The following is a 27,477-nucleotide window of genomic DNA, read 5'->3' as shown; positions in this document are numbered from 1 at the left end:
AAAATGTGTACATGTGTGTGCGATCAGAGAAATGTATGTATGATGATTATGTGCTCTTAAATATGTTGACATAAATTACATTAATAAATAAACATAATGGGCCTGATTCAGACCAGTTTGCTGGGCTGTGAATTCCCAGCCTGATCAATTATCGAATAACTGCGCAAAATACGCTATGTACATGCTTGAATCCTCCTGTGAACAAAGCCAGTCATAGCTTGCCACCGCTGGCCATTCGCAAGTTAAAGGAAAGCCGCTGGCCGTTTGTGGCACACCAGCGGCACCCGCCCGTTGATAGGGAGGGCCTCCTTCGTCAGTAGTGGCCTCAATCACCCCAAGGCCATCGCAACTCCAAGTAAAGCTGGGTACACATCTATACAATCCCTGTTTTCTTGCGACCGTTCGACTGACCGTAGACACGTTGGACCGTCCACAAACAACAGCCGATATGCACGTACACACCTGTACAATTTTACTTGCAACGTCCGATGTACTCCAGTCCAAACAGTCACAAGAAAAAGATTGTACCACTATACACACTCTCTCGATTGTCATTGTCATTGCATGATGGTACTTGTAGTGCCACGTAAAAAGATGTAGTCAGCCGGCAGGGTCACTAGAGACAGACATATGGCAAATAGCCGGTGTGCGCGTCTAGATGTAGTCAGCCAGCAGGGTGAGTAGAGACAGACATATGGCAAATAGCTGGGCTGTGCGTCTAGATGTAATCAGCCGGCTGACTACATCTAGACGCGCACTCCGGCTATTTGCCATATGTCTGTCTCTAGTCACCCTGCCGGCTGACTACATCTAGACGCGCACACCGGCTATTTGCCGTATGTCTGTCTCTAGTCAACCTGCCGGCTGACTACATCTAGGCGGCCAGATACACCGTTCTTCAGAACGGTTTGCCGGACTTAACTTTTTACGTGGCATTACAAGTACAAGTACCTGTGCAGCAGGGGTGTTAACCATCATGCAATGACAATGACAATCGAGAGAGTGACTACATGCTGTAGGAGAAATCATGCAGCTATGGAACGTATAGTCGCAAGAACGTCCAGCATATCGATCGAACGTGCGTACACACTGCACTTTTGTTCTGATATGGACCTGGCCGGTCGGATGAAAATTAAACAGCAATGAACCTTCGACCGACCGAGTATGGAGGGACAAGACCGTTTTTGGCCCTTTATCGCTCATACGGGACAGAGTACACACCGCTACAATTGAACGGCCATCCGACCCAGAACGGAAGAACGGCCTGACGATTGTATGTATGTGTACCCAGCTAATGTCTAGCGATGCACAGGTGTGGGGATCAACTCGGGCTGCATTTACCTGATTGCTGGGCTGCAAAGATTTGCAGTCCAGCATTCAGGTCCGGATCAGGACCAATGCACCACAAGTTGTTTGGATTACATTTTTGCTGTGTCATCTTTTAAATCTCGCAAAGGGAATATTTTTTACGTCCCACTAGCATCGTATGTTTTCCCTCGCACCCCACAGGGCTTATACAGATGTAGTCAGGTTCATCTTTCCTGCGATGCGTACACGCATCACGGGAGCAACTAGGTCTGCCCAAGTGCGACTTCAATATGCAATGTAATGTCTATGGGCAAGGTGTTCAACATACCGCAGTACAGATGAGCCTGGCTTTATCTGTAAGTGCATAGGTGATCACAGCAATAATATATGCCCTTTATCAATTTAAAGGATAAAAGTAAATCTGTCATCATAAATGGTCACATACAGCACAGACAGTGTAATGGTTAGCATTACTGCCTCACAGCACTGAGGTCATGGGTGCGATTCCCACCATGGCTCTAACTATGCAGAGTTTGTGTGTGTGCTTGCGTGGGTTTCCTCCGGGTACTCTGGTTCCCTTCCAAAAATATACTGGTAGGTTATTTGGCTCCTAACAATATTAACCCTACAATGAATGTGTGTGTGTAAGCTCCACTGCGGCAGGGCCTGAATGTTTAACTATACTCTGTAAAGCGCTGCGTAATATGTGTGCGCTATATAAATAAGTGGTGATAATAAATAATAATAATTTATGTTGCGAATATCCTGGGCATTCAGCCACATCTATGCCACATACTTATTTATGTTTACGATCACACAGTAAAAACACTTCAGAAATAATTATTATATACAGTATATACTTAAAACCACAATTTAGTTTCGATTTATATTGTGGAACATGCCGAAAGCTCCTTGACCCATGTGTATTTATATACAAAGCGACTCATTATCTAAATATTTTTCATCAAGACTCCCAGTGAAAATGTCAGCAAGCTCCTTACTTAAAGCTCATTGTAGCACTTGTCAATGTCGGCGTAACCACTGAGTAATAATGAGAAATGTGTGGGCCTCCATGCAGCTCAGAGCTATCACCTCAATCCATTACTGCAGATGAATATTGCACCTGTTAGGTCTTTTCCTTTTATTCCAGCTATCTCAGGAAAATGAAGGCGGTGTAACCTAATAGTGTGCGGGTCTGACAGATGACACACATTGGACTTGTGCAGCATACTGTAGCTGGATGTTATGTTAACTTGTTCATTTCTCAGAATGGGATCATTCCTCAGACTGCATTTAGGTCTACAAGCATTAGGTCTACACCATTAGGTCGAATTGCATTTAGGTCGACCTGACTGAATTTCGACATTGGTTAGGTCGACAAGGTCATTAGGTCGACAGGGTCATTAGGTCAACAGGGTCATTAGGTCGACATGTGTTAGGTCGACAGGTGTTAGGTCGACAGGGTCATTAGGCTGACAGGGTCATTAGGTCGACAGGGTCATTAGGTCGACAGTGAAAAAGTCAACATGTTTTGTATTATTATTTTTTTTTATTTTTTGTCATTTTTTCAAGCGTCGACACAGTCAACATAGCACCGCTTCCCCTCGCATGGCTCGCTGCGCTCGCCATGCTTTTGGTACGGTGCCTCGCTACGCTCGGCACACTAGTTTATTCTCCCACCACGCCCTAGTGGATGATAGGGCATGAAATACCGCCTGTCGGCACTTGTCGACTCATAAAACAGTCAAAGTATCCCATGTCGACCTTTTGCATGTCGACCTTCCCCATGTCGACCTAATGACCATGTCGACCTTATAAAAGTCGACCTAAATGCAGGTCGACCTTAATGCAGGTCGACCTAGTGGTGTAGACCTAATGCTTGTAGACCTAAATGCTGTAGACAATATGACCGTATCCCCATTTCTCAGAGGTGGCAGATACTCTTTATAATTCTAATAAATGTAACTATGGGCCTTATTCTAGTTCACTCTTTCTGACAAAATCCTTCTTAGATGGACAAAACCATATGCACTGCAGGGGGGGCAGATGTAAAATGTGCAGAGAGAATTAGATTTGGGTGAGTTATTTTGTTTCTGTGCAGGGTAAATACTGGCTGCATTATGTTTACATTGCAATATAGATCTCACTTTGAAGTAAAACCCCACCCAAATCTAATTCTCTCTGCACATGTTACATCTGCCCCACCTGCAGTGCACATGATTTTGTCCATCTAAGAAGGATTTTGTCAGAAAGAGTGAACTAGAATAACCCCCTAAGTCGGAGATTCCGACTCGTTGCTCAGGTCCGCCGGCCACGCCCCCCACCAGCCTCTGCCAGCACCCACCAGCGCAATGGATATGTCGCGCTGGTGGGCTGGCAGAGGTATGCTGAATCTGTATGCTGTATGCTGAATCAGGCCCTATGTGTAGACATACACGTATTACTCGGTGTGACTTGTAATATAACCGTTTAGCTCTATCTGATTTAGGCTTATTTCCAAACTTTCATGTAATCAATTATAAAACAGCAATATGCATTGGAAGTCGGAACAGGTCAGGTATGTAATGCTCAAGCCAATCTGAAATCAGGGAAAATCAAGCAATATCATTTCAAATGTAGTAAAGCTTTTCTTTCTACAAAGCCAATGTTGTGTCACGTATAATATTTGTTTTAGAAATGTTTTTGAGGAAGTTTTGCCATGTGTCACTCTTCGGAAAATGTCTGTCCACAGGAAGCCAAAACACTATTGGTGTTTTAGTGAATAAGGAATTTATTAATTCTTGCTTTAAAGAGACATAATAATGGCTATAGATCCCAAATGTCTGTATCTTCACAGGACAGTCCCATTTTTTGGGGGCACTGTCCAGCTGTCCCATCTGTGTGCTGCAGTGTCCGGTGGTGCGGGGGAAGTTGGGAGTCCTCCTGTCACTTGCTGCTCAGAGCAGCAGTGAATAGATTCTGTCGGCATGTGCACAGTGTCTATGCAGGAGATTCAGAGGGAGTGGGGGCATGCGGCATGCACATTGACAGCAAATGGAAGGCGTGGTTTGCGGGAGCATCATTACATGAAGCCATTCCCTTTTTGCCAAGGTCACACCCCCTTATTTGGGGCATACAGCTTTGCCACACAAAAGAGTCCCGATGGGATCAATGATAATGTTGGGATGTATAAATGAGGTATATACTATTGAATGCTACAAATTCATAGTTTCATAGTTATAGTTAGATGACATAGAACATGTGCACTACACAGCACAGGGGTGCTCGCTGCTCAAGAACCCAGGCTGACAGATCTGGCTTAAATCTGATGCTGGGTACTCACTGTCTGTGAAAAAACGTTGTTCCCAGGCATACAGTATTGCACTGAATGTGCAGCACAGCCGATATATCTGCAGATACTTATGTGTGTGAATAGAACACAAAAAGCAATACATGGTACCCTTTTATTTACAGAAAAACATGCCAAACAAGCATCCACATTTAACTCTCAATATGTATATTAAGAATGCCTGAATCAACTCTAAAATATCTTACAAACCAGTAACAACAGCATTAATAAGAGCAGCTGCCATCAAAACCTCCTAGCACAGCAACATACTACTGTTTAATTAAAACACAATCCTAAAACAAAATAATGTTAACATCACTTAGTGAAGTGTGACATAGAAATTCAAAAACGGGCTACTGCACTAACGTAGGAAAGAAAGAAAGAAAGAAGGAAAGAAAGAAGGAAAGAAGGAAAGAAGGAAAGAAGGAAAGAAGGAAAGAAGGAAAGAAGGAAAGAAGGAAAGAAGGAAAGAAGGAAAGAAGGAAGGAAAGAAGGAAAGAAGGAAAGAAAGAAAGAAAGAAAGAAAGAAAGAAAGAAAGAAAGAAAGAAAGAAAGAAAGAAAGAAAGAAAGAAAGAAAGAAAGGAAAGAAAGAAAAATAAAAGAAAGAAAGAAAGAGAAACAGAAAGAAAGAAAGAAAGAAAAAAAGAAAGAAAGGCTAATTAATATTAGTGCAGTACATTAAGGATTTGACCTGTTCAAATTGGTGAACACCATATAAAGAGGGCATAGATATTTCCAATTAGGCCCTACACACATAGCAATTTGTGTGTGTTAAAAAATACTTCCACACCAACTACCACACCAACATTTAATACTATACATTTAATACTATGCCTATGTCACGTTTCGTGAATCTGGTGAAGGACCAGCTTGAGTGTAGCGGAGGCTGGGTGCTTTGATATAGGGTGATTGCATGGACAAGAGATCAGGATGAAACCAGTTATTAAAGTTAAAACTTTTAATGGAAAGGGTCTGGCACACAATAATGATGGTGATGAAACAATGATGATATGGATGAAGATAAGGATGAAGGAACTGAAGATGATGAAGCCAATGAGAATAAGGGTATTGCTGAATGAGGTCGTAGCTGCAGAGGACCAGGGATACTGGGCAATGGATGATAACTGTCGGGACGTGACGAAGAAAGATCACACCTTTGGGGTGTTAGCCTTAATGTCCATTCTGATCCCTATAGGCGGCAATGGAGAGTCTGTGGTAGTACTTCGAAATATTGCAGTGGACGACCAGCAAGAGTAGCGACGTAGGGCGGTTTCACACGAAGAACGGGGAGTCAGGCTGTAGCTGGGAGCAGCTGCAGAATTGTCAGGAGATGCGCAGGGAGCTGCTATCTATCGGACAACATTGTACTGACTGCCGATCTGACCCGGTTTGTCAGTATTTATGCGCTGAGCTGTGCAATGATTGGCCGGGTTGATGACATCACAGCTAAGGCAGCGAGGAATAGGTTCTAGGAACCAACAAGATGGCCACCGCCTGTAGGGCGTCACTATTCAGCCAGCAAGGAATACTACGCGGAGGCGCTGCAGCCGACGCTTCCTAACCTGAGGCCTAGGAGGACGCGGACGCCATAATGGCGGATCCTGCCACACGCCGCCCGAAGCCAGGACGCCAGAACACTGCAAGCCAGAACCGGCACCCGGAGAAAGAACATGCACTATGGTGGATGATAGAGCGCCAGAGCACTGCAGGCTGGGACCGGAACCAGGGGCGGAGGTGAGCGCCAAAGTGGAGGACATAGCGCCAGGGCACTGCAGGTCAGGGACAGCACTGGGAGCGAAGGTAACTGCCATGGTGGTTGTGACAGCACCCCCTCCTTTACGAGTGGCCCCAGTACACTCTTTGGGCTTAGATGGAAACTTTTTATGGAAGTCCCGGATCATTCTGGGGGCGTGTACTTCAGAGGCATTGGTCCAAGATCTTACTTCAGGCCCATGGCCCTTCCAATCAATTAAATACTGAAGACGTTTGTATCTAATGCGAGAGTCCAGAATCCGAGCCACCTCATATTCAATGCCTCTATGCGTAAAAACTTTAGGAGATTTAGGAAGTGCAGTGTGAAACTTATTTAAGATCAATGGTTTTAGTAAAGAAATATGGGTACTTATGTAGTATCTGGGCTGCCGATTTTTTGATTGTATGCCTTAAGTTAAGGCATACAATCAGATGCGATGCGATGCGATATCGCATCGCATCGCATCGCATCGCATCCGATATCGGATGCGATGACCCGATTTTTCCATAGGAATCAATGTTAAAATGATTCCTATGGAAAAATGGGTCCTTTTCATACCCCTACTATCCAAGTGGGCATGGAGTTGGATATAAACCTGTGGCGAGCGTAGCGAGCCACCGAGCCCGAAGCGTGGCGAGCGAAGCGAGCCCCGCGAGGGGACGGTATTCGTCCCCTCGCGGGGCTCGCTTCGCTCGCCACGCTTCGGGCTCGGTGGCTCGCTACGCTCGCCACAGGTTTATTTCCAACTCCATGCCCACTTGGATAGTAGGGGTATGAAAAGGACCCATTTTTCCCATTGAATTCCATGTTAAAATGGACTCAGTCCATTTTAACATTGATTCCTATGGAAAAATCGGGTCATCGCATCGCATCGCATCGAATCGCATGGTCGCATGCGATGCGATGCGATCTCCCGATCCGACCCGATTTAGAAATCGGCAGCCCAGATACTACATAAGTACCGAAATATGAAAGGAATTTGCAATCCTTAGATAATGAGGTAATTTTAATTTGTAGGTCACCGGATTGATGATCTGCAAGGACCGATGAAGCGGGGCGCAAACTTCATTGATGGCACCCGAAGTCGGATGTTGCGAGTAGATAACCATACTTTATCACCCACTCTCAGTGTTGGAATCGATCTTCTTCTTCTATCAGCAAACTTTTTATACCTCTGCGAAGCTTTCAGTAGTGAGCTCCTGACTTTCTTCGAAGTTGGCGTAGAGTAAAAGCTACCGCTGGGACAGATGTCGAAGGTAGGTGCTGGAAGTCAGGAACTCTATGGTGGAACCCGTAATTGATTAAGAATGGTGTAGAAGAAGAAGACGAGTGGTACTGGTTTTTGTGGCCGAATTCAGCCCATGGTAACAACTCGACCCAATCATCCTGGGAGGAGGAAACATGTAGACGCAAGAAAGTCCTGGTTGACCCTCTCTGTTTGGCCGTAGGATTGAGGGTGGTAGGCTGTACTGAAGTTAAGTTGAATTTTCAAAACCATGCACAGAGCTCGCCAGAATTCCGCGACAAACTGCACCCCCCCCGATCCGAGACTATCTCTTTGGGAAGCCAGTGGGTTCTGAAGATCTCTTTGATGAACAGGCTTGCCAGTTTGGGAGCTGTTGGTATGAGAGGTATGAAGTGGGCGTCTGATGGTGGAAGATCTGTGATAAAGTCCATGGATATATGGGTCCAAGGACCCTGAGGAATGGAGAGTGGCATCAATGGACCCACTGGAGCTAAATGGGAGGACTTGTGCAACAAGGACAGGAGGAGATATACTCTTTAACGTCTTTTTTCAAAGAAGGCCACCAGTACATTCTGGAAAGGAATTCGTAGGTCTTCTGGATCCCTGGATGACCAGAGAACTTGGAGTCATGGGCCCAACGTAATATCCCTCTTCTCAAACCTGGTCTGACAAAAGTTCTACCCGGAGGAATTGAGGTTTGCAGGGCTGTTGTAGCAAAAGCGAGAGGATTGATAATAGGACTTCCCTCGTACGATTTGGACTCCTCCTCCATCTCCCATGATCTGGATAGGGCATCCGCCTTGTGGTTCTTTGCTCCTGGGCAGAAAGTCAATTTGAAATTGAACCTTGAAAAGAACTGGGCCCACCTGGCCTGTCGAGGATTGAGACACTGGGCATTCTTTAGTATAGCAAATTTTTATGATCAGTGATGATGTTTATAACGTGAACTGCCCCCTCGAGTAGATAACGCCACTCTTCCAGAGCCATCTTGATCGCCAAGAGCTCCTGATCCCCGATGGTGTAATTTTGTTCAGCTGGGGAAAATCTTTTGGAAAAGAACCCGCATGGATGCGGGTGTCCGTCGGAGCTCATCTGGGATAGAACTGCCCTCATGCCGATAGTGGAGGCGTCGACTTCCAGAGTGAAGGGCAGACTGACATCAGGTTGGGCTAGGACTGGCGCTGAAGTGAATCTCTTCTTGAGGAGATGAAAGGCTCCTATGGCCGCTGGAGGCCAATTAGAGGGTTTGGCACCCTTGCGAGTGAGAGCAGTTATGGGCGCTACAATAGCGGAGAATTCCTTGATGAATTTTCTATAGTAATTAGTGAATCCAAGGAATCTTTGGACCCCTCGGAGAGTGTGTGGGAGAGGCCATGTCTGGATTGTTTCAACTTTGGCTGGATCCATCTCGAGCCCAGAGCCTGATACAATATAACCCAAAAAGGGTATGGATGTGACCTCAAAGATGCACTTTTCCAGCTTGCAGAAGAGCAGATTTTCCCTGAGACGAGTGAGCACCTCCTTGACGATCTCTCGATGTTTCTGTAGACTATTGGCATAGATCAGGATATCATCGAGGTAAACAACGACGTGTCGATATATGAGATCACAGAAGAGTTTGTTCATGTATGACTGGAACACAGCTGGCGCATTACTCAGGCCGAATGGCATGACGAGATATTCGTAATGTCCATCTCTGGTATTAAAAGCGGTCTTCCACTCATCTCCTTTACGAATACGAATGAGGTTGTAGGCGCCTCGGAGGTCTAATGTGGAAAAAATGGTAGCACCCTTGATTCGGACAAAAAGTTCTGTGAAGAGAGGCAGCGGGTAACGATGATCTCATTCAGTCCTCGATAATCGATGCAGGGCCGTAACCCTCCATCCTTCTTTTTAACAAAAAAGAAACCCGCTCATGCAGGAGAAGAAGAGGGGCGAATGAATCCCTTGGCTAAGTTTTCATGTATATATTCGGATATGGCCTGTGTTTCAAGTAAAGACAACGGATAGGTACGTCCCCGAGGGGGAGTTTTTCCAGGAATTAAGTCAATAGGACAATCCCAAGGACGATGTGGAGGCAGCTTTTCTGTAGCCTTTTTGCAGAAGACATTGGAGAATTCTTCGTACTGAGGGGGTATCCCCTCAGGAACTTGAAGGGAAAGCTGGCGTGTCGATGCCACTGACTTGAGGCACTTGGTGCACGTTGCACCCCAGGCTTGGATCTGGGAAGTTACCCAATCAATTCTAGGATTATGGGCTTGCAACCAGGGGAGGCCCAGCACTATTGGGTAGGAGGACTTGGGAATAACAAAGAACTGAATTTTCTCAGAATGCAAAAGTCCAATCTGGAGGATCAATGGCTGAGTCTGGAGGGTAACTGTCTCTCCCAGAATATGGATACCATCGACAGCTGTGAGGTAGACAGGGTGATGGAGAGGGACAGTGGGAAGGTGCCAACGCTTGACAACATCGGTAGTGATGAAGCTTTCGGCCGCCCCCAAATCTAGGAGAGCCGGCAGTTGCCTGAACTGATGTTTGACTTGCAGAGACACCTAAAGGATACAGTCTTTATTGTTTGGAGAGGTGACTACAACCCCTAACCTGCCCTCTCCATCACAGGTTAGGTTCTGGCGTTTCCCGGCTTCTTAGGACAGGAACCGACACTATGGTTAGGGTCGGCACAGTAGAGGCAGAGATGCTTGGTGCGTCGACGCTTGTTTTCATCGGGAGTCAACTTGAAACGGTTAATTTGCATGGGCTCCTCCGATGGCGGAGGTGGTGGTTTGGGAACACTCAAAGATGGACTGGTAGTAGCTCGACCCCTCTCCTGAGCCCTCTCTCGGAGACGCAAGTCAATTTTAGTGGAGAGGGATATCAAGTCTTTGGATATCTCCAGTTTCCCAGGTCCGATTTTCTAAATTCTGGTATCCCTGGAAAAAGGGGATCCTCAGCTATCAGCATAGGGCCCTTATACACCTGGGGCCCCTGGACAAGTACCCATTAAGCCCATAGAAAAAGACAGCCCTGGGCGGGAATTAGGGGGGGAGTAGGTTGAAGTTTTACCTTGGGTGCTGAGAAGCCTTACACCGGCCCAGTATAAGTGGTTAATAAGATTAACAACAGTGCACAAAGCACAGTCATATACACATGTCTGATTGAAGTGGCCAGGTAGAGGTACTACTGACTGGGCTGGAAGTACTGCAGCTAGTGAGGAGGAGGTTACTGGGTCCGGGCAGCACAGCAGGAGACTGCCCAGACAGCAGGTGAGGTGGGATGTGTGGGCGGCGTAGAGTGACAGGGTCTGGAGCATGGTGGTTGGGGATGCGAAAAGAAGCCCATAGGCTTCTGTAGGGTAACACCAGATGTTACCCTCTGTGTTGGAAACACAGCTGATTTTTTTGGTTAATACATCCCAGCCTAAATGACAAAAACCCTCTTTTGCTTGCCTAGAACATGTAGATGTTTGCATTGCAGACATTTAATGTCATTGTCAGGGAAAGTGAGCTCACTAGTCTGCTGGAAATGATGCCAGGCTCAAGTGACTCATGAACTTGGAGCAAGCTGCTTGTCTAGCTATTACCTGTCTGGCACTTTAATGTGAAAGTAGAGCTGGCACAAGCTCACGTGATTTTTATACTTGTTAACATGCTGCACAGAAGTAAAAATAATCAAAATGGGGAAAAGACACATTAAAGGGTAGCAACACTTAAAGCAAAGTCCTGGAAAACACATCCACCTGAAGCGCAAATTAGTCTATGGAAAATTTCCCTAGCTTGGAAAGTGTTTGTGGTTTTGCTGGTACAACCTTTTGTGAACTAAGCATTTAGGTTAAACACATGCACTTTGGAAAAGTTTTTTTTTTTAAATTGTATACTACAGTTTGGCTAAATCTTTTTTTATTGTTCTAGTGGAAAGAAAAAATCCAGGTGTTTTACCAATTTTTTTTTATGTGCACATTTACTTTTTTCCTGATCCTGCTACAAATTATTCTGAAGGCATGGATGGACTGTGTGGTGCTGTGGCTGAGTATATAAAATATTGGGGCTCATTCATCGTAATAAGTTTACAATGCTGACTATATGGATGTAGGTAGTCGAAATACTGTTGCTGGAATCCTGATCAGTGGCCACAGCATTGGCGCTGGGATCCTGCTATCGGTGGATGCGGGACCATTTGTCTACAACAAGAAGATAGACAGCCATTAGGTCGACACCATTAGTTCGACAACTCAATAGGTCGACATGCTTTTAGGTCGACATACCATTAGGTCGACATACCATTAGGTCGACATGTCATTAGGTCGACATGCCATTAGGTCGACACTGCCATTAGCTCGATAGTGTCTAGGTCGACAGTCAAAGTCAGTCAGTCCCTTCAAGTACTAATTCATATATAATAGTCCATGTCTGGCCAGACTTTTTAGAAGATTGTAGAAATACCTGCACTTGTTAGGTTTTCCCAACCAGTGGTTCTGAGGAAGCCGCCGAGGGTAACCAAAAGGCAGGGTAACCCGTTAACCACGGGATTCAATTAATGCACCATCCGTTTTTTTTTTAGATATATACCTGCTGCCCGTCAGGAGTGCTCTAGAAATAGCTGCAATACCTATTGGATAAGCACCAGCAGCTCTGAGAGAACAGGGAAATCTAACAAGTAGGAAACAAGAAAAAAGTGGCAGAGCGCAATTCTATACAATTGAATCTGCTGCTGTCTCTGATAAGGGGACACCCCAGCCCCTTAAACAGCAAGAAATAGAAGACTAATTTCAGAGGCAGCGCTGATTCAAATAGACAGTTTAAAATGTATTAATTACACAATTTATACAATTATCACTCAGATACCGGCCGGTACTTCAATATAAAACAAATATAAATAAATAAAGCAAAAATAAGCAATAAAAATTGTTAGTGGCTTGCTGCAATGATCACTATATCCACTTTTTCTCTCTCCAGCTTTAAGTATTATTCACTTCTATATATAGATTAGTATGTGGATGAACAGTTAGCTCTCTCACAGCTTAGTCCATGTTAGTAGATTAGATAGCATGCATGCTTTTAGTATTAGGGAAATGCTCAGTCATTTGAGAAAATATAGAAAAATGGATAATACTCAATTGAGCTATAACCTGCCCGCCTCTGGCTCAGTCACTCGGTCAGACTGTGGGGGATTTTCCGGCTGTTGATTCCTTGCTTGTGTGTAAAACAGCTCCCAGGGTTATATCCACAGAGTGGTGTGCGGTCTCGGAGGCGAAGTGTAGGCAGGAAGGCACGGTGATGCAGCGGTCGGTACCTGGACTCCTTAACGCGTTTCTCGGCCTTTCACAATCGGCCGCTTCATCAGAAGGACGTAGATGTTGTATAAATTGTGTAATTAATAAATTTTAAACTGTCTATTTGAATCAGCACTGCCTCTGAAATGTTTCTTCTAAATCTAACAAGTGCAGGTTTTTCTACAATCTCCTAAAAAGTCTGGCCAGACATGGACTATTATATATGAATTAGCATTTGAAAGGACTGTAATAACGCTGACTTTTTAACAAACATCAAAACCTTCTTACAAAGGACTTCTAATACAACTTACCCCAGGGTTATTAATCCACCTACACTAATAATATTGGGACTCTTATTGTTAAATGTTGTCAGTCCAGATCTAGTGCTGAGTGCACCGTCTTATTATGTTATATTTATATATATATATATATATATATATATATATATATATTTTTTTTTTTTTTTTTTTTTTTTTTTATTATTATTTTTTTATTGCAAATGTTTTATGCTAACACTGGCCAGTGATTGCTATTTAAATAAATTAACATAATTAATGGGTACTTGTGAGTTATCCGGGCTCCCGATTTCTAAATCGGGTCGGATCGGGCACATCGCATCGCATCGCATGTGACCATCGGATGCGATGCGATGCGATGACCCGATTTTTCCATAGGAATCAATGTTAAAATGGACTGAGTCCATTTTAACATGGAATTCAATGGGAAAAAGGGGTTCTTTTCATACCCCTACTATCCAAGTGGGCATGGAGTTGGATATAAACCTGTGGCGAGCGTAGCGAGCCACCGAGCCCGAAGCGTGGCGAGCGTAGCGAGCCCCGCGAGGGGACACAGAATACCGTCCCCTCGCGGGGCTCGCTTCGCTCGCCACGCTTCGGGCTCGGTGGCTCGCTACGCTCGCCACAGGTTTATATCCAACTCCATGCCCACTTGGATAGTAGGGGTTTGAAAAGGACCCCTTTTTCCCATTGAATTCCATGTTAAAATGGACTCAGTCCATTTTAACATTGATTCCTATGGAAAAATCGGATCATCGCATCCGATGGTCGCATGCGATGCGATGCGATATCGCATCGCATCGCATCTGATTGTATGCCTTAACTTAAGGCATACAATCAAAAAATCGGGAGCCCGGATAACTCACAAGTACCAATTAATGTGTACATTTGTCTAGCAAAGTTTTATTTTTCTTTCTTCTTTTTATGTAACTTAAAGGGTCAAGCAGCCCTTTGCAAACTGCAGCTAGAAGTGTATTTTATCTCTTTTCAGCTGAGCGCTTTACTTTAGTTATTCTTTAGTTAGAGCGGCAGACACACTTTGAGGCATTTATACTGGCAGAAGCTCAATCAGTTTAGCGATATCACTCAGTTTAGTGATATCACAGCGGCATGAAAGGGAGGGTTAATACTGAGTAAGAGAAAAGTACATGGTTTCCCCCAGCCTACGGAATGATATCAGTAACCAGATTAAATTACTACATGATTATAGAATTCAGAGATCTTGGTTACATATATTCAAGCTGGCACCCACAGCCCAGGGGTGATGGGGATAGCCCATGGCTTCAGCCTCGGCCTTGAGTGGCGTCTTTACCCTACTGGCTGTTGGAGCACGGGATTGTTTGCAAAAATACGGTGGACCCTTACCCCTTTTGTCCCCTGTATTTTTGGAACCAGGGTTGGTTTTGGAAATACAAGGGAACCCCGTTCTTTTCTTTCTCCCCCCCCCCCCCCCCCCCGTATTTCTGCAACCGGGCCCATCTGAAAGAACCCGGGGTTTGTTATGCTCATGGAGGGGGTTTACTTTAATCAAAAAATGCACTTTCACAGCACTAAAATAACTCAATCGATCTCTGGCTTGTGCTAAAAAAAATCTCACACTATTACATTTGACATGTGCTATTTTCTTAGGTGACTTAAAAAGTACATTTGTCCCTGTGTCTCTTTTTGACCATTGTTTTAATTCACATATTGAAGTTATGTTTTATATATTTCATATTTACATGTAAAAGAGTGCTCCAAAAAGGGTTTTTCTATAGCTGAATGGGCTTTCAGCCCCCCTGCACCTTTAAGTATGCTGTGCTTCTTTACCTGGTGCACTTTCAACCACTTTTCACTTTATATTAGGGTCTGTCCTATATACTTTATACTTATTGGTTGGTTTAACCTAATTGGTGCCATTACACGTTGAGTATCCCTTATCCAAAATGCTCGGGACCAGAAGAATTTTGGATAACGGATTATTCTGTATTTTAGAATATATTTATATTTGATTGAGGTATCTTGCATGTTATATAAGCACATCAAACACATGGAATACACACAAATATATTTTATTAGTGAATGAAACAAGGTTTTAAAACATGTAACAACATAATAGTGTCCTATCTCAGATACTGAATTAAAATGCCAAGCAATGATGTCCTTGCACATATTTAGTGCCAGTTACATGTTATTTCCCCGAGTAGTGCCAGTTACAGATGTCCCCAGTAGGTTATTAGAAAAAAAATTAAAATAAAAGTACACTTTGGAGACTATGGTTTTTGGAATAATGCTGATAACGGATATTTAATTAAGGGATACTCAACCTTTATTATAGTGGCTCCTGGTTTTATTTGTTAGGCTTGCCCTTCAATCTTTCCTAACTGTATCCCAGCTGGACTGTATCCAACCCACACTATGGCCCTTATTCAGATCTGATTGCAGTATAAATTTGTTCTCAAAATGGGCAAAACCATGTGCACTGTGTCAGCGCAGGAGTATTTTGTGTTCCCGGCTGTGACCGTGGTGGACCAGTGGAGGGCGCTGGATAGTTGATTGATGGAGGTCTGATGACGGACATAAACAGGGGGATCAGGGCACAGCAAACCAGAGTGTTGGCGGAGACCAGAAACAGGGGCGCGGAGTCTAACCTGCCAGCGGTATTCACCAGGGAGCCCCGCAAGGAGCTTTGGACTTAGCTGCGTCTGACAGGCAGGTCGCGGCCCCCTGCCCTGGTCCTCTGGATGCAGGCTGGGGTGATGACACTTAAACTTGGAGAGCTCAATGAGGGAAGTGCAATCTGGGAATTGCTGGGGATGTCGACGTGAGATGTCTACCGTGGTGTCGACAGATGAGGGAAGGCCCCCGGGGTACTTGCTGGAAGTATAGGACAGATGATGTAGTCACTATGAGAGCAGCAGGGAGTAGTCAACCCCGGAGTCGACAGTCTGTCGGCAGTTTTCAGGACTAGATGGAAAAGTCACTGATGGGCTGAAAAGCCAAATGATGTTTGCACCGGCTACTCTACTGCAGGGATGGAATCGCAGGAGTCTTCTGGAGGTGGTAAGAACCAGGTATGTATCGCAGGTGCAAGTGAACGCTGGAGTTTGAGACACAGGGAAGCCTGGAGATCTCGGAGTCTTGGGAACCTCTCTGACACAGGAAACACTGGGAACAGATTAGCAATTGTTCAAGACAAGGAGGACTCTGGGAAGCTGGCTTATATTCCTCCAGGTGATTGCTGATTGTCTGCAGCTTGCAGCAGCAGACAGAACCAGGAAGTATGCCTTGAGTTACCTGGAATCATGTGATTGGTGCTGAACTCAGGGAGCTTCACTGGTGTTTTAATCACTGAGAATGCAGAGCAGCTGCAACAGCAGCAGCTAGGAAACAAACAGGCATGGAAACCTCAGGAAATAACTGTGAACCAAGTCAGGTTCATGACAGTACCCCCTCCTTTAGGGGTGGACTCCGTACACCCCAATGAACTTGGTAGGAGAGCTAAGAACTCACAACTAAGTTTTTCACAGATCTTCTCAATCTCCATCTTCGGAACAGGTGGACCATCCATCATGGATGGAAACTGAATTTATTGGAGTATCTTTCTGGAGAAAAACATGGTTGTGGAGGATAGGGCCTCCCTGGAAAGGCATTTTATGCTGTGTACACTCTGGACAGGATGTCACACATTCTTTGATATCTTCTCTGATCTGTGGCCATCCATCGGAGAGTTGCAGAGTCTCGAGGGTGTTTTGGGCACCGGGACGCCCGGGGAACAAAGATTTATGAACCCCTGACAACTGTCTTGGGCGGAGCTCAGGGGGCACAAATGTCTTACCAGAAGGAGGTGTAGGAGATACTTGCGTAGGAGCAAATGCGATGGAATCAGGAATGGGGTAGTCTTCCTTCATGGAGCAAGATAGGACATCAGTTTTTACACTTAGAGTACCAGAACGGCACATAATCCTATCATAGGGTTTGTTTTGTCTGAGCTGACGTGGAACCTCTTTTACTGGAGAGCGATGGGATTCTATTTCTCTGGAATCAATACAAGATCGGAGACCACCTTTTTTCTTTGCAGGGCAAACACCTATACCAGCAGGAGAATTAGAAGGTCGGACGAATCTCTTTTGAAGATTCTTTCTATTACCAGATGGCATGGCCTGATTCTTAGGGACTGATACCGGGTAGGTACGGCCTTTAGGAGGAATTTTCCCTGGGCGCAAATTGATGGAGCAATCCCACTCCTGAGGTGGTGGCAGGGTATCGGCAGCATGCTTATCCATAAGGTCTCTGTAGGTGTCAGGCCGACCAGGAAATGGTGCGACATTCGTGGAACCGGTTGGCAGCGCCAGAACAGTACAATGCTGACGACAATATGGACTCCAATGTTCCAACTGTAAAGTGGACCAGTTGATACTGGGGTTATGGAGTCGGAGCCATGGAAGCCCCAGCACAATGTCATAGGATGCTTTGGGAATCACAAAGAATTTTATTAACTCTTGATGCAAAGTACCAACTTTTAAAAGGACAGGTTCAGTACGGAAATGAACCTCACTGCCAGGAATCTTACTGCCATCCATCGCGGTAACAGAGATAGGCGGAGATATGGGTACCAGAGGAATTTTCAACTTGGAGACAAGGTCATAAGAGATGAAGTTTCCAGCTGACCCGGAATCTGCTAGGGCAGAACTGGGTATGGGTCCGGCTGGAGTCTCGAGGGACACTGAAAGGACAAAGTCATTATCGTGAGGAGATTTCACCAGTTGACCTAACCTAACTTCTCCATTGTAGGTCAGGCTTTGGTGTTTTCTCGAACGCTCAGGACAGGCATCAATGAAATGATTGGAAGCAGCACAGTATATACACAATCTATTGCGCTGCCTGCGGGTACGTTCATCAGGAGTCAGGCGTGATCTACCAATTTGCATGGGTTCTTCACGGTCAGGAGACACAGAACGTGATTCAGGAAGATCTCTGGGAATTAACTTCTTTTGTTTCTCCAGACCCCTCTCACGGAGGCGTAATACAATCTTGACACATTGGGAGATAAGGTCTTCCAACCAAATCTGGAAGATCCCGGGTTGCCAGCTCATCCTTGATGCGATCTGATACTCCTAACCAGAACGCAGCTGTCAAGGCTTCATTGTTCCACAGTAACTCGGATGCCAAAGTCTGAAAGTGGACCACATATTGCCCCATGGGCCGAGATCCCTGTTTGACCCGAAGGATATCTGTGGAGGCAGAGGCTGGGCGACCTGGTCTATCAAATATACGGCCAAAAGTCTGGATAAACTTGTCATAGTCTGCAAGGATAGAATCAGACTTCTCCCACAGCGGTGATACCCACTCGAGGGCAGATCCGGAAAGCAATGAGACAATATATGCAATCTTGATTCTAGCTGTTGGGAAGTTGTGGGGTAACAGTTCAAATTGAATTTGACACTGATTAATGAATCCCCTGCAGGTCTTGGAATCACCGTCGTACTTGCTTGGTACCGGCAATTGCAGACTGGAATGAGCAGCGGGTGGTAAAAAATTTTGGACAGTCGACACATGAGTTGACAATGACTGCTGCATTGTATCCAGTCGACTGGACACCTCTTGAAGATATTTTATCACCTGTTGTTGTATGGTTTCTTGGGTCTCAATTCGGGCGGTAACATTTTGGAGAACCGCTGGTCCCACGCTTGGGTCTTGAGCCGAGTCCATCGGTCTTGAACAAACTGTCAGCGCAGGAGTATTTTGTGTTCCCGGCTGTGACCGTGGTGGACCAGTGGAGGGCGCTGGATAGTTGAACGATAGAGGTCTGATGACGGACATAAACAGGGAGATCAGGGCACAGCAAACCAGAGTGTTGGCGGAGACCAGAAACAGGGGCGCGGAGTCTAACCTGCCAGCAGTATTCACCAGGGAGCCCCGCAAGGAGCTTTGGACTTAGCTGCGTCTGACAGGCAGGTCGCGGCCCCCTGCCCTGGTCCTCTGGATGCAGGCTGGGGTGATGACACTTGAACTTGGAGAGCTCAATGAGGGAAGTGCAATCTGGGAATTGCTGGGGATGTCGACGTGAGATGTCTACCGTGGTGTCGACAGATGAGGGAAGGCCCCCGGGGTACTTGCCGGAAGTATAGGACAGATGATGTAGTCACTATGAGAGCAGCAGGGAGTAGTCAACCCCGGAGTCGACAGAGTCTGTCGGCAGTTTTCAGGACTAGATGGAAAAGTCACTGATGGGCTGAAAAGCCAAATGATGTTTGCACCGGCTACTCTACTGCAGGGATGGAATCGCAGGAGTCTTCTGGAGGTGGTAAGAACCAGGTAGGTATCGCAGGTGCAGGTGAACGCTGGAGTTTGAGACACAGGGAAGCCTGGAGATCTCGGAGTCTTGGGAACCTCTCTGACACAGGAAACACTGGGAACAGATTAGCAATTGTTCAAGACAAGGAGGACTCTGGGAAGCTGGCTTATATTCCTCCAGGTGATTGCTGATTGTCTGCAGCTTGCAGCAGCAGACAGAACCAGGAAGTATGCCTTGAGTTACCTGGAATCATGTGACTGGTGCTGAACTCAGGGAGCTTCACTGGTGTTTTAATCACTGAGAATGCAGAGCAGCTGCAACAGCAGCAGCTAGGAAACAAACAGGCATGGAAACCTCAGGAAATAACTGTGAACCAAGTCAGGTTCATGACACACTGCAGGAGGGGCAGATATAACATGCATAGAGATAGTTAGATTCGTGTGAGTTATTTTGTTTCTGTGCAGAGTAAATACTGGCCGCATTATTTTTACACAGCAATTTAGATTTCAATTTCAACACACCCCACCCAAATCTAACTCTCTCTATACATGTTACATCTTCCCCACCTGCAGTGCACATGGTTTTGCTAATTTTTTAGAACAAATTTGTACTGCAATAAGATCTGAATAAGGGCCTAGATCCTGCACTGTATCTGACCCACATTGTATCCTGCATCAGACAGGATGCTATTTTTATGGTTGAGAAGATTTTGGAGAACTGCTCAACAGAAAGACTGATTTTACTAATACTCTAATGTGGGGTACACACCAGGACGACCACCGTCGTTCACGACCGATAGACGACCATGGAACGATTTCCCTTGGACTTCCCGGGAGCTCCCAGGCAGTCCCCAGCAAACGATTAGCAAAAATTGTGTTTTTTTGCGGAACGATCTAGATCCGATCCCGATGCGCCCGCGATGGTCGTTAAGACGGTCGGATCGCTGGTTTTTGTTTTTTTTGCAAGAACACATGCGACCGTCGTCAGATGGGCCTTTGAAATTTGAATGAAGGGGCTGGACTAGCAGAGGGGGAGGACTAGCAGAGGGGGATAGGAATAGCAGCAGCCATTTTAAACCAGTGTATTTCTGCTTTGTTACTAGTGAGGCTTGGTTTATACCTGCTGAACGCTGGACATAGCTATTTACACATTACTTTGTTTTGCCTGCCATTACAAAGTGTCTTTTAACCCTGCACTATGGAGAATGCAGTGATGGGTAGTCACCAGCAACAGTACCTGCTCTATTATGCAGTTTTGAAGCTCAGGCGTCAGAGAGCCCAGCGCAGGAGAGAAAGATCATGCTGGACAAAGCAGTGGCTACTTCAGCGTCAGACTCGTTCGCACATGCCACTGCTCAGGGACATCAGGGAGAATAACCCAGACGATTTCCGTAACTTCTTGAGGATGGATGATGCCACATTCCAGGAATTGCTGCGTCTGGTGACTCCCCACATCGAGAAGCAGGATACCAAGTATCGCATGGCTATCCCTGCTGAGGAACGGCTGGTGGTCACCCTGAGGTTTCTGGCGACAGGACGGTCTCTTGCTGACCTAAAGTTTGGATCCCTCATCTCCCCGCAAGCTTTGGGCCTCATCATCCCGGAGACCTGCAAAGCCATTGTGAAGGTGCTGCAGTACCAGTATTGCAAGGTAAGGATGAAATATACACTGTACACTTTATTGTGCAAACAAAATATTTTTATTTATAATTTAGGCCTAGGACAGAAACAGGTTTTTTAGGCCTTTCATGGTTAAAACATGTAAAATAGTAAATAGATTGTGTCAACAAAAATATATTATAATACCATATATAAAAGATATTGTACAAAAACACACACTATATATAAAGATTTAAGTATGTATGACCCAGTTTAAACTTTCCCAATAAGTACGGGCTACTGTGTGGCAGAGGATGTCTGCCGCAGATAAGTAAAGGCTGCGGCCCACATGGCGCATGGCGCAGATGCAATGGTCCCGGCCCCATTGATGTGCGCCATACGCCATGTGAGCAGTGGCCATCACATACCTGCAGCTGAGACCATGTCTGCCGCACAGTACCCCATACTATTGGTAAAGACAAAAGGGCAATAAATGGAGTTTGCTATCCAGATTGAGGAGAATCCTGTTCTCCCTCTGGTAATGCAGGTACAGGTAGCAGCATATAAAAAAACAAAAAACACACTCTGGTAACTTCTGGAACAGGCACTTACAACAGTAGGGATAAGGTACTGTGTGGCAGAGGATGTCTGCTGCAGATATGTAAAGGCTGCGGCCCACATGGCGCATGGCGCAGATGCAATGGCCCCCGCCCCATTGATGTGCGCCATACACCATGTGAGCAGTGGCCATCACATACCTGCAGCTGAGACCATGTCTTCGGCACAGTACCCCATACTATTGGCAAAGAAAAAAGGGCAATAAATGGAGTTTGCTATCCAGATTGAGGAGAATCCTGTTCTCCCTCTGGTAATGCAGGTACAGGTAGCAGCATATATGTAGAAAACCAAGACAAAAGACACTCTGGTAACTTCTGGAACATGCCCTTACAACAGTAGGGATAAGGTACTGTGCGGCAGAGGATGTCTGCTGCAGATATGTAAAGGCTGCGGCCCACATGGCGCATGGCGCAGATGCAATGGCCCCCGCCCCATTGATGTGCGCCATACGCCATGTGAGCAGTGGCCATCACATACCTGCAGCCGAGACCATGTCTGCCGCACAGTACCCCATACTATTGGCAAAGAAAAAAGGGCAATAAATGGAGTTTGCTATCCAGATTGAGGAGAATCCTGTTCTCCCTCTGGTAATGCAGGTACAGGTAGCAGCATATAAATAAACAAAAATACACACTGTGGCCCTTGTGTGGCAGAGGATGTCTGCTGCAGATATGTAAAGGCTGCGGCCCACATGGCGCATGGCGCAGATGCAATGGTCCCGGCCCCATTGATGTGCGCCATACGCCATGTGAGCAGTGGCCATCACATACCTGCAGCTGAGACCATGTCGATGGTAAATGATAAAGTAGCCTATTTTTTAAGACAGATCCTCAAAAACAGGACACTCTGGATCTTCTATCAGTAAAGAACTGTAGAATTGACGGTACTGGGGGGGTTGAGAAGGCTGTGTAGGTGTTGACTGGGTATGTGTTGGAATTGTGCTCGACTGGCCTGCTACGGTGGCAGGCGGAGTAGGCACTGGTGATTCTAATGACAGTGGTGTGTCTGGTGCACTACCAATGCCAACTATTTTAGTGCCACTGTTGAGATACCCTAAACTGCCATTATACACCAACTCCATGCATAACTTTTCAAAAGTAAGTTGCTGGTCAGGAGCCATGTTGCGAACACACTCTGCCACATAAGTGAAGTAGTTGTCATGTTTGTCCGGGTTTCTTTGCAGGACTTGATGTGCCCGCATCATAAATTCTTCATGTGCCGCTGCTTCTCCTTTTTTTCCTTTGCCACGCATTTTTTTGGCACGGGGGAGTGGTGGAGTGGGTTCCAGGGTGGGTGGCGGAGTGCGTGCCGGAGTAGGAACTTCGTTAGATGTGCATGCATTATCAGATAGGACAGATAGGTCTGGGGTTGCAGGTGGGTAGTCACCAAGCTGTAAAAAAATTGAACATGTTTACTAATCAATTCTATTTACTTCTAATTTCAGTTCCCTACCAGCGTGAATGAATGGAAAGTCATCGCAGAGGAGTTTGAACAGCGATGGAACTTCCCAAATTGCGGTGGAGCCATTGATGGCAAACATGTCCGCATAGCCCAGCCTATCAATAGTGGTTCCTACTATTTTAATTACAAGGGCTATTTTAGCATTGTACTAATGGCTGTGGTGAATGCCAACTATGAGTTTATCTTCCTGGATGTAGGAAGGAATGGCCGTGCATCGGATGGTGGCACTTTCAAGGACACAAAGTTCTACGAAAGGCTCATAGCGAACACCCTTCACTTGCCGTCTGTCCAGGAAACTAAACAGGGGCTTAACTTTGTTTTTGTGGCTGACGAGGCTTTTGGCCTGCACGAGCATGTCATGAAGCCATATGCGCAAAGGGGCCTGAACCATGACAAAAGGATCTTTAACTACAGGCTATCCAGGGCACGGCGTGTTGTGGAAAATGCTTTTGGCATCCTGGCAAGCCGGTTTCGCATTTTTCACACTGCCATTAACCTGAGGGTGGACAAAATTGACTGGGTTGTCACGGCGTGCTGTGTCCTGCACAATTTGCTCCGCAGAAAAGCCACACAGCAAAGGGCTACAGGCACAGCACTCCAAGAAGACCAAGAACTGCCAGAGGAGGTAGTGCAGATATCCTCCTTGCAAACCCCAACACAACGCTACACAGGGAGTGCACGAGCCAAACAGGTGAGGGAAGAGTACATGGCCTACTTTAATGGGGAGGGCGCTGTGGATTGGCAGGAGGAATCAATTAGATAGCCAAAAAAATAGACTCACCGATGCAGACTGCGAATTCTCCTCCTCCTCCTGCGCCGCGACTTCTTGGTTTTCCTGTTCGACCATAAGGACTACTCCTGTCCTCATCGACTCCTGGCTGAGGGTGAATGTCAACCGGTCATAGTACCAGAGCGATGTTTGATACATCTCGTCGACTCCAGCACCAGACTTCTTTGCAGCCTCCATCTTCTTGTGTTCCTTTAAGAACACCGTGCGCATATTCTGGATGCGTTTCCTCACCCATTCAACATTGGCCTCTGGATGAAATGGAAGACTGTAGCGTGCCAACTCCTCCAAGGCTTGGTTTCTTTTCATTTTGTTTGAATACTCCTTGGATTTGGTTCTCCACAGGCATTCGTGTGTACGATATTTTTCAATAAACCCTTCCAAAAACTCTTGTTCCTTTGCGTTGGACATTGGGACTGTAAAAAGATAAAACCATTTTAGTTGTTATAGTTATACCCATGTTTTGTTTCATATTTAAATTTTTATAGTTATAGTTACCAGTTTACCTAGTTCTTATGTTTTAAGTATTTAAAATGTTAATAAACTTTTATGAAAACCACTATACATTTTATTGTGCAGATTGCTATTCACACACACAGGTGAATGGGGCCTAGCAGAGAGGAGTGCATGGAATACTGCAATGGTGGACAATGGTTTATGTATATATATCTATATATACACAAACACACACACACAGGTGAATGGGGCCTAGCAGAGAGGAGTGCTTGGAATACTGCAATGGTGGACAATGGTTTATGTATATATATCTATATATACACAAACACACACACACAGGTGAATGGGGCCTAGCAGAGAGGAGTGCTTGGAATACTGCAATGGTGGACAATGGTTTATGTATATATATCTATATATACACAAACACACACACACAGGTGAATGGGGCCTAGCAGAGAGGAGTGCTTGGAATACTGCAATGGTGGACATTGGTTATATGTATACACACAGACATGGGGCCCACCCAAAAAAAACAGTGACATGGTCGGGTGCACGGTTGCCAAACCAGTGCTTTATACACACTATATACATTGGTGGCAACAGTGGGCATGCATAGAAGAGCATTGGGAGTGCAAACATACCAGGTTGTTGTTCTGGGAGATGAGACAAGAAGGAGAGTCCAACTGCTGCGCCAGCGCTGTTTGCTATGTGGAAAAACATGGCGCCGGGGGAGTGTTTAGGAAATGCCACTCAAATAGGCTGGATCAAACGACGGACGCACCGACGGACGGACGACGGAGGCGGCAAAAAACACTCACGATCTGCATACGATTGACGGTCGGTCGGCCTGGGATTGACGGATCCTACCTGCAGCACGTAGGACCAAAGATGCGACCAAACGAGCGGCGTGAACGCGCATTTGATCGGAATCGGATCAAATAAATGTCAAAAACACACGATAGTACATACAATCTGCATACAACCGGTCGGAATTGGATCTAAATTGACAGAATCGGGCCCTAGTCGTCCTGGTGTGTACCCAGCATAAGGAATAAAACAAATTATATGCGTTTAGCCTCTTTTTTTGGGGCAATTTTTGGGAACAACACAAAACCAAAACCAGTCACTACTGTAAATCCAACATAAAACAGGAATTAGAACCAAAATCAGCAAATATAGTCTTGCACACATCTCTCTACACGTGAAGCATAATTTGGACCTGATCACAGGACAAATTGTTCTCAACCATGTGCACTGAGGGGGGGGGGGGGGGATGTAATATCAGCAGGGAGAGTTCAGGGCCCCTTACACTTGTCAGATTTGACCCAATTCAGGTGGATTGAGTCAATAATTTATCTGACAAAATCTGATGTGCCTGTCTGACAAAATCTTATGTGCCAGATGTGTAGGACACGATGCACAATCCTGTGCCATTGGGTATAACCAAGAGATTGTAAGAGATTGATCCTCTTGCACATAGGATAAATCTTGAGTCAATCAGGTCCAACGTGTTGAACAATAAGTTGAACAAGTGTAAGGGGGCCTTTAGATTCGGGCAATTTATTTTGTTTCTGTGCAGGGTAAATACTGGCTGCTTCATTTAACACTGAAATTTGGATTTCAATTTGAAAGCACACTGTTTTGACAGAAGCAGTCACGGATTTTCAAATTCATGGGCGTTTTCCGAGAATCAGCTGCCATTCCCAACACTTACGGGCTTTCTGACACTAGGCAGTCACGGTACATTAAATACCGACTGTCGATGTACTGTCAGAAGCCATTGGAAATGGCCAGGGTTCCGACTGTCGGCACATCCCGACAGTCAGAATCCGGGATTGAAATATGCCCCCTTACATCATGGCAGTGATACCAAACTGTTCCCATATATGGGAGATTACACTATCTGGATGTATATAATGGCTATATGTTTCTAACTGCAATATAAATTAGAAGACAGGATATCATAACTAAGTAAGCAGAGTTTTACACACCTTGCTGTGTTACAATGTGTTCCTTCCCACACGGGTCATTTTACATGTACACCCATTTATTATACTATATATAACATGGATAAATATATTGGATCTGTGTTTGGATGATGCATAGAAATTGTAACATAAGTACATGTAGTAAAGGAGTTTAGTATATATTGTACATGGCAAATATATACACATATACGCATACTTACTGACTTTCTGGTAGCCGGGTGGGTACAATGGATGGAGAGAGGGCAGGACCCAAGATACCAGGCCCTCTGGTGTACAATGTGGAGTTACCTGCATTGTACAGTGGGGCGGGTTACAATGACGCAATTCAACATTAAATCACTCAGACTACCCACTGTATCATTATCATATTGGAACAACAAATCGTGCACATCAATTGTGCGCTCCCAAAGGTTAAACAAAATATCTCTTAAACTTCAAATAACAGTATACGGTGTATAATACTTTGTATGCATCTTATTTATTTGTAGTATGCATGGGAGTCTTTATGTCACTGGTTGTAGCTATTTAAGTAGGGATCAGCTCTCTCTTTCTATATTTGTGTCTACCCTCCAGCTATTTAAAAAAATATATGATATTTTGCAGACCAGAACATCCAATATACGGTTGACCTTTATCTGTAATCTTTACTTTGCTTGCACTACAGGGTGAGGCTGCCAGTGTGTGTGTGGGGGCTGGTGAAATAGCTTGAAATTTAAATTTCCACATAAAACCACCACCTTGCGACCAGGTGTGATACTCAGCTGATGCAAATCTGCAATAACGAGCATCATGATTAAGTGACAATCATGCAGTATTTTGTACTGTGGCATGCGGAGCCAATTACAAATGATTCCCACCAGTTTCTTGTGTGAACAACTAGCATGCTCAGTGGTGTAACTAGAATATTTTATCCCCCCCAATATATATATCCATTGTATATGGACAGCACTCTCCAATTTAATCACATCCATCGGGATGCCAAAAGCCCAAAAAGAGCCCCAGAAGTCCAGGTTCTTTTGTAAAGAAATGATGGGGCACTCACCGGATTTTCTTGCAGAAGCGATTTTTAATTACATACCAATTGTGACAAC

The 27,477-nt window shown here is 45.3% G+C and overlaps 1 protein-coding gene across 1 annotated transcript; it reads right to left on the bottom strand.

The window, feature by feature from the left end:
* Positions 1 to 21,862: 21,862 nt before the first annotated feature.
* On the bottom strand, positions 21,863 to 25,307 carry LOC146019488 (uncharacterized). The gene is made up of 2 exons (XM_083152012.1): positions 23,937 to 25,307; positions 21,863 to 23,084 (listed from the first exon to the last, which is right to left on the bottom strand). The coding sequence occupies exons 1-2, from the start codon at positions 24,351 to 24,353 to the stop codon at positions 22,512 to 22,514; spliced, it is 990 nt and encodes a 329-aa protein (XP_083008138.1). The 5' UTR covers positions 24,354 to 25,307; the 3' UTR covers positions 21,863 to 22,511.
* Positions 25,308 to 27,477: the final 2,170 nt, after the last annotated feature.

The sequence above is a fragment of the Crinia signifera genome, chromosome 7, assembly GCF_055691185.1.
Source record: "Crinia signifera chromosome 7, ASM5569118v1, whole genome shotgun sequence".
Lineage (NCBI taxonomy): Eukaryota > Metazoa > Chordata > Amphibia > Anura > Myobatrachidae > Crinia > Crinia signifera.
The sequence above is the reverse complement of the archived record's forward strand: the minus strand, read 5'-3'. Positions and strand labels throughout refer to the sequence as shown.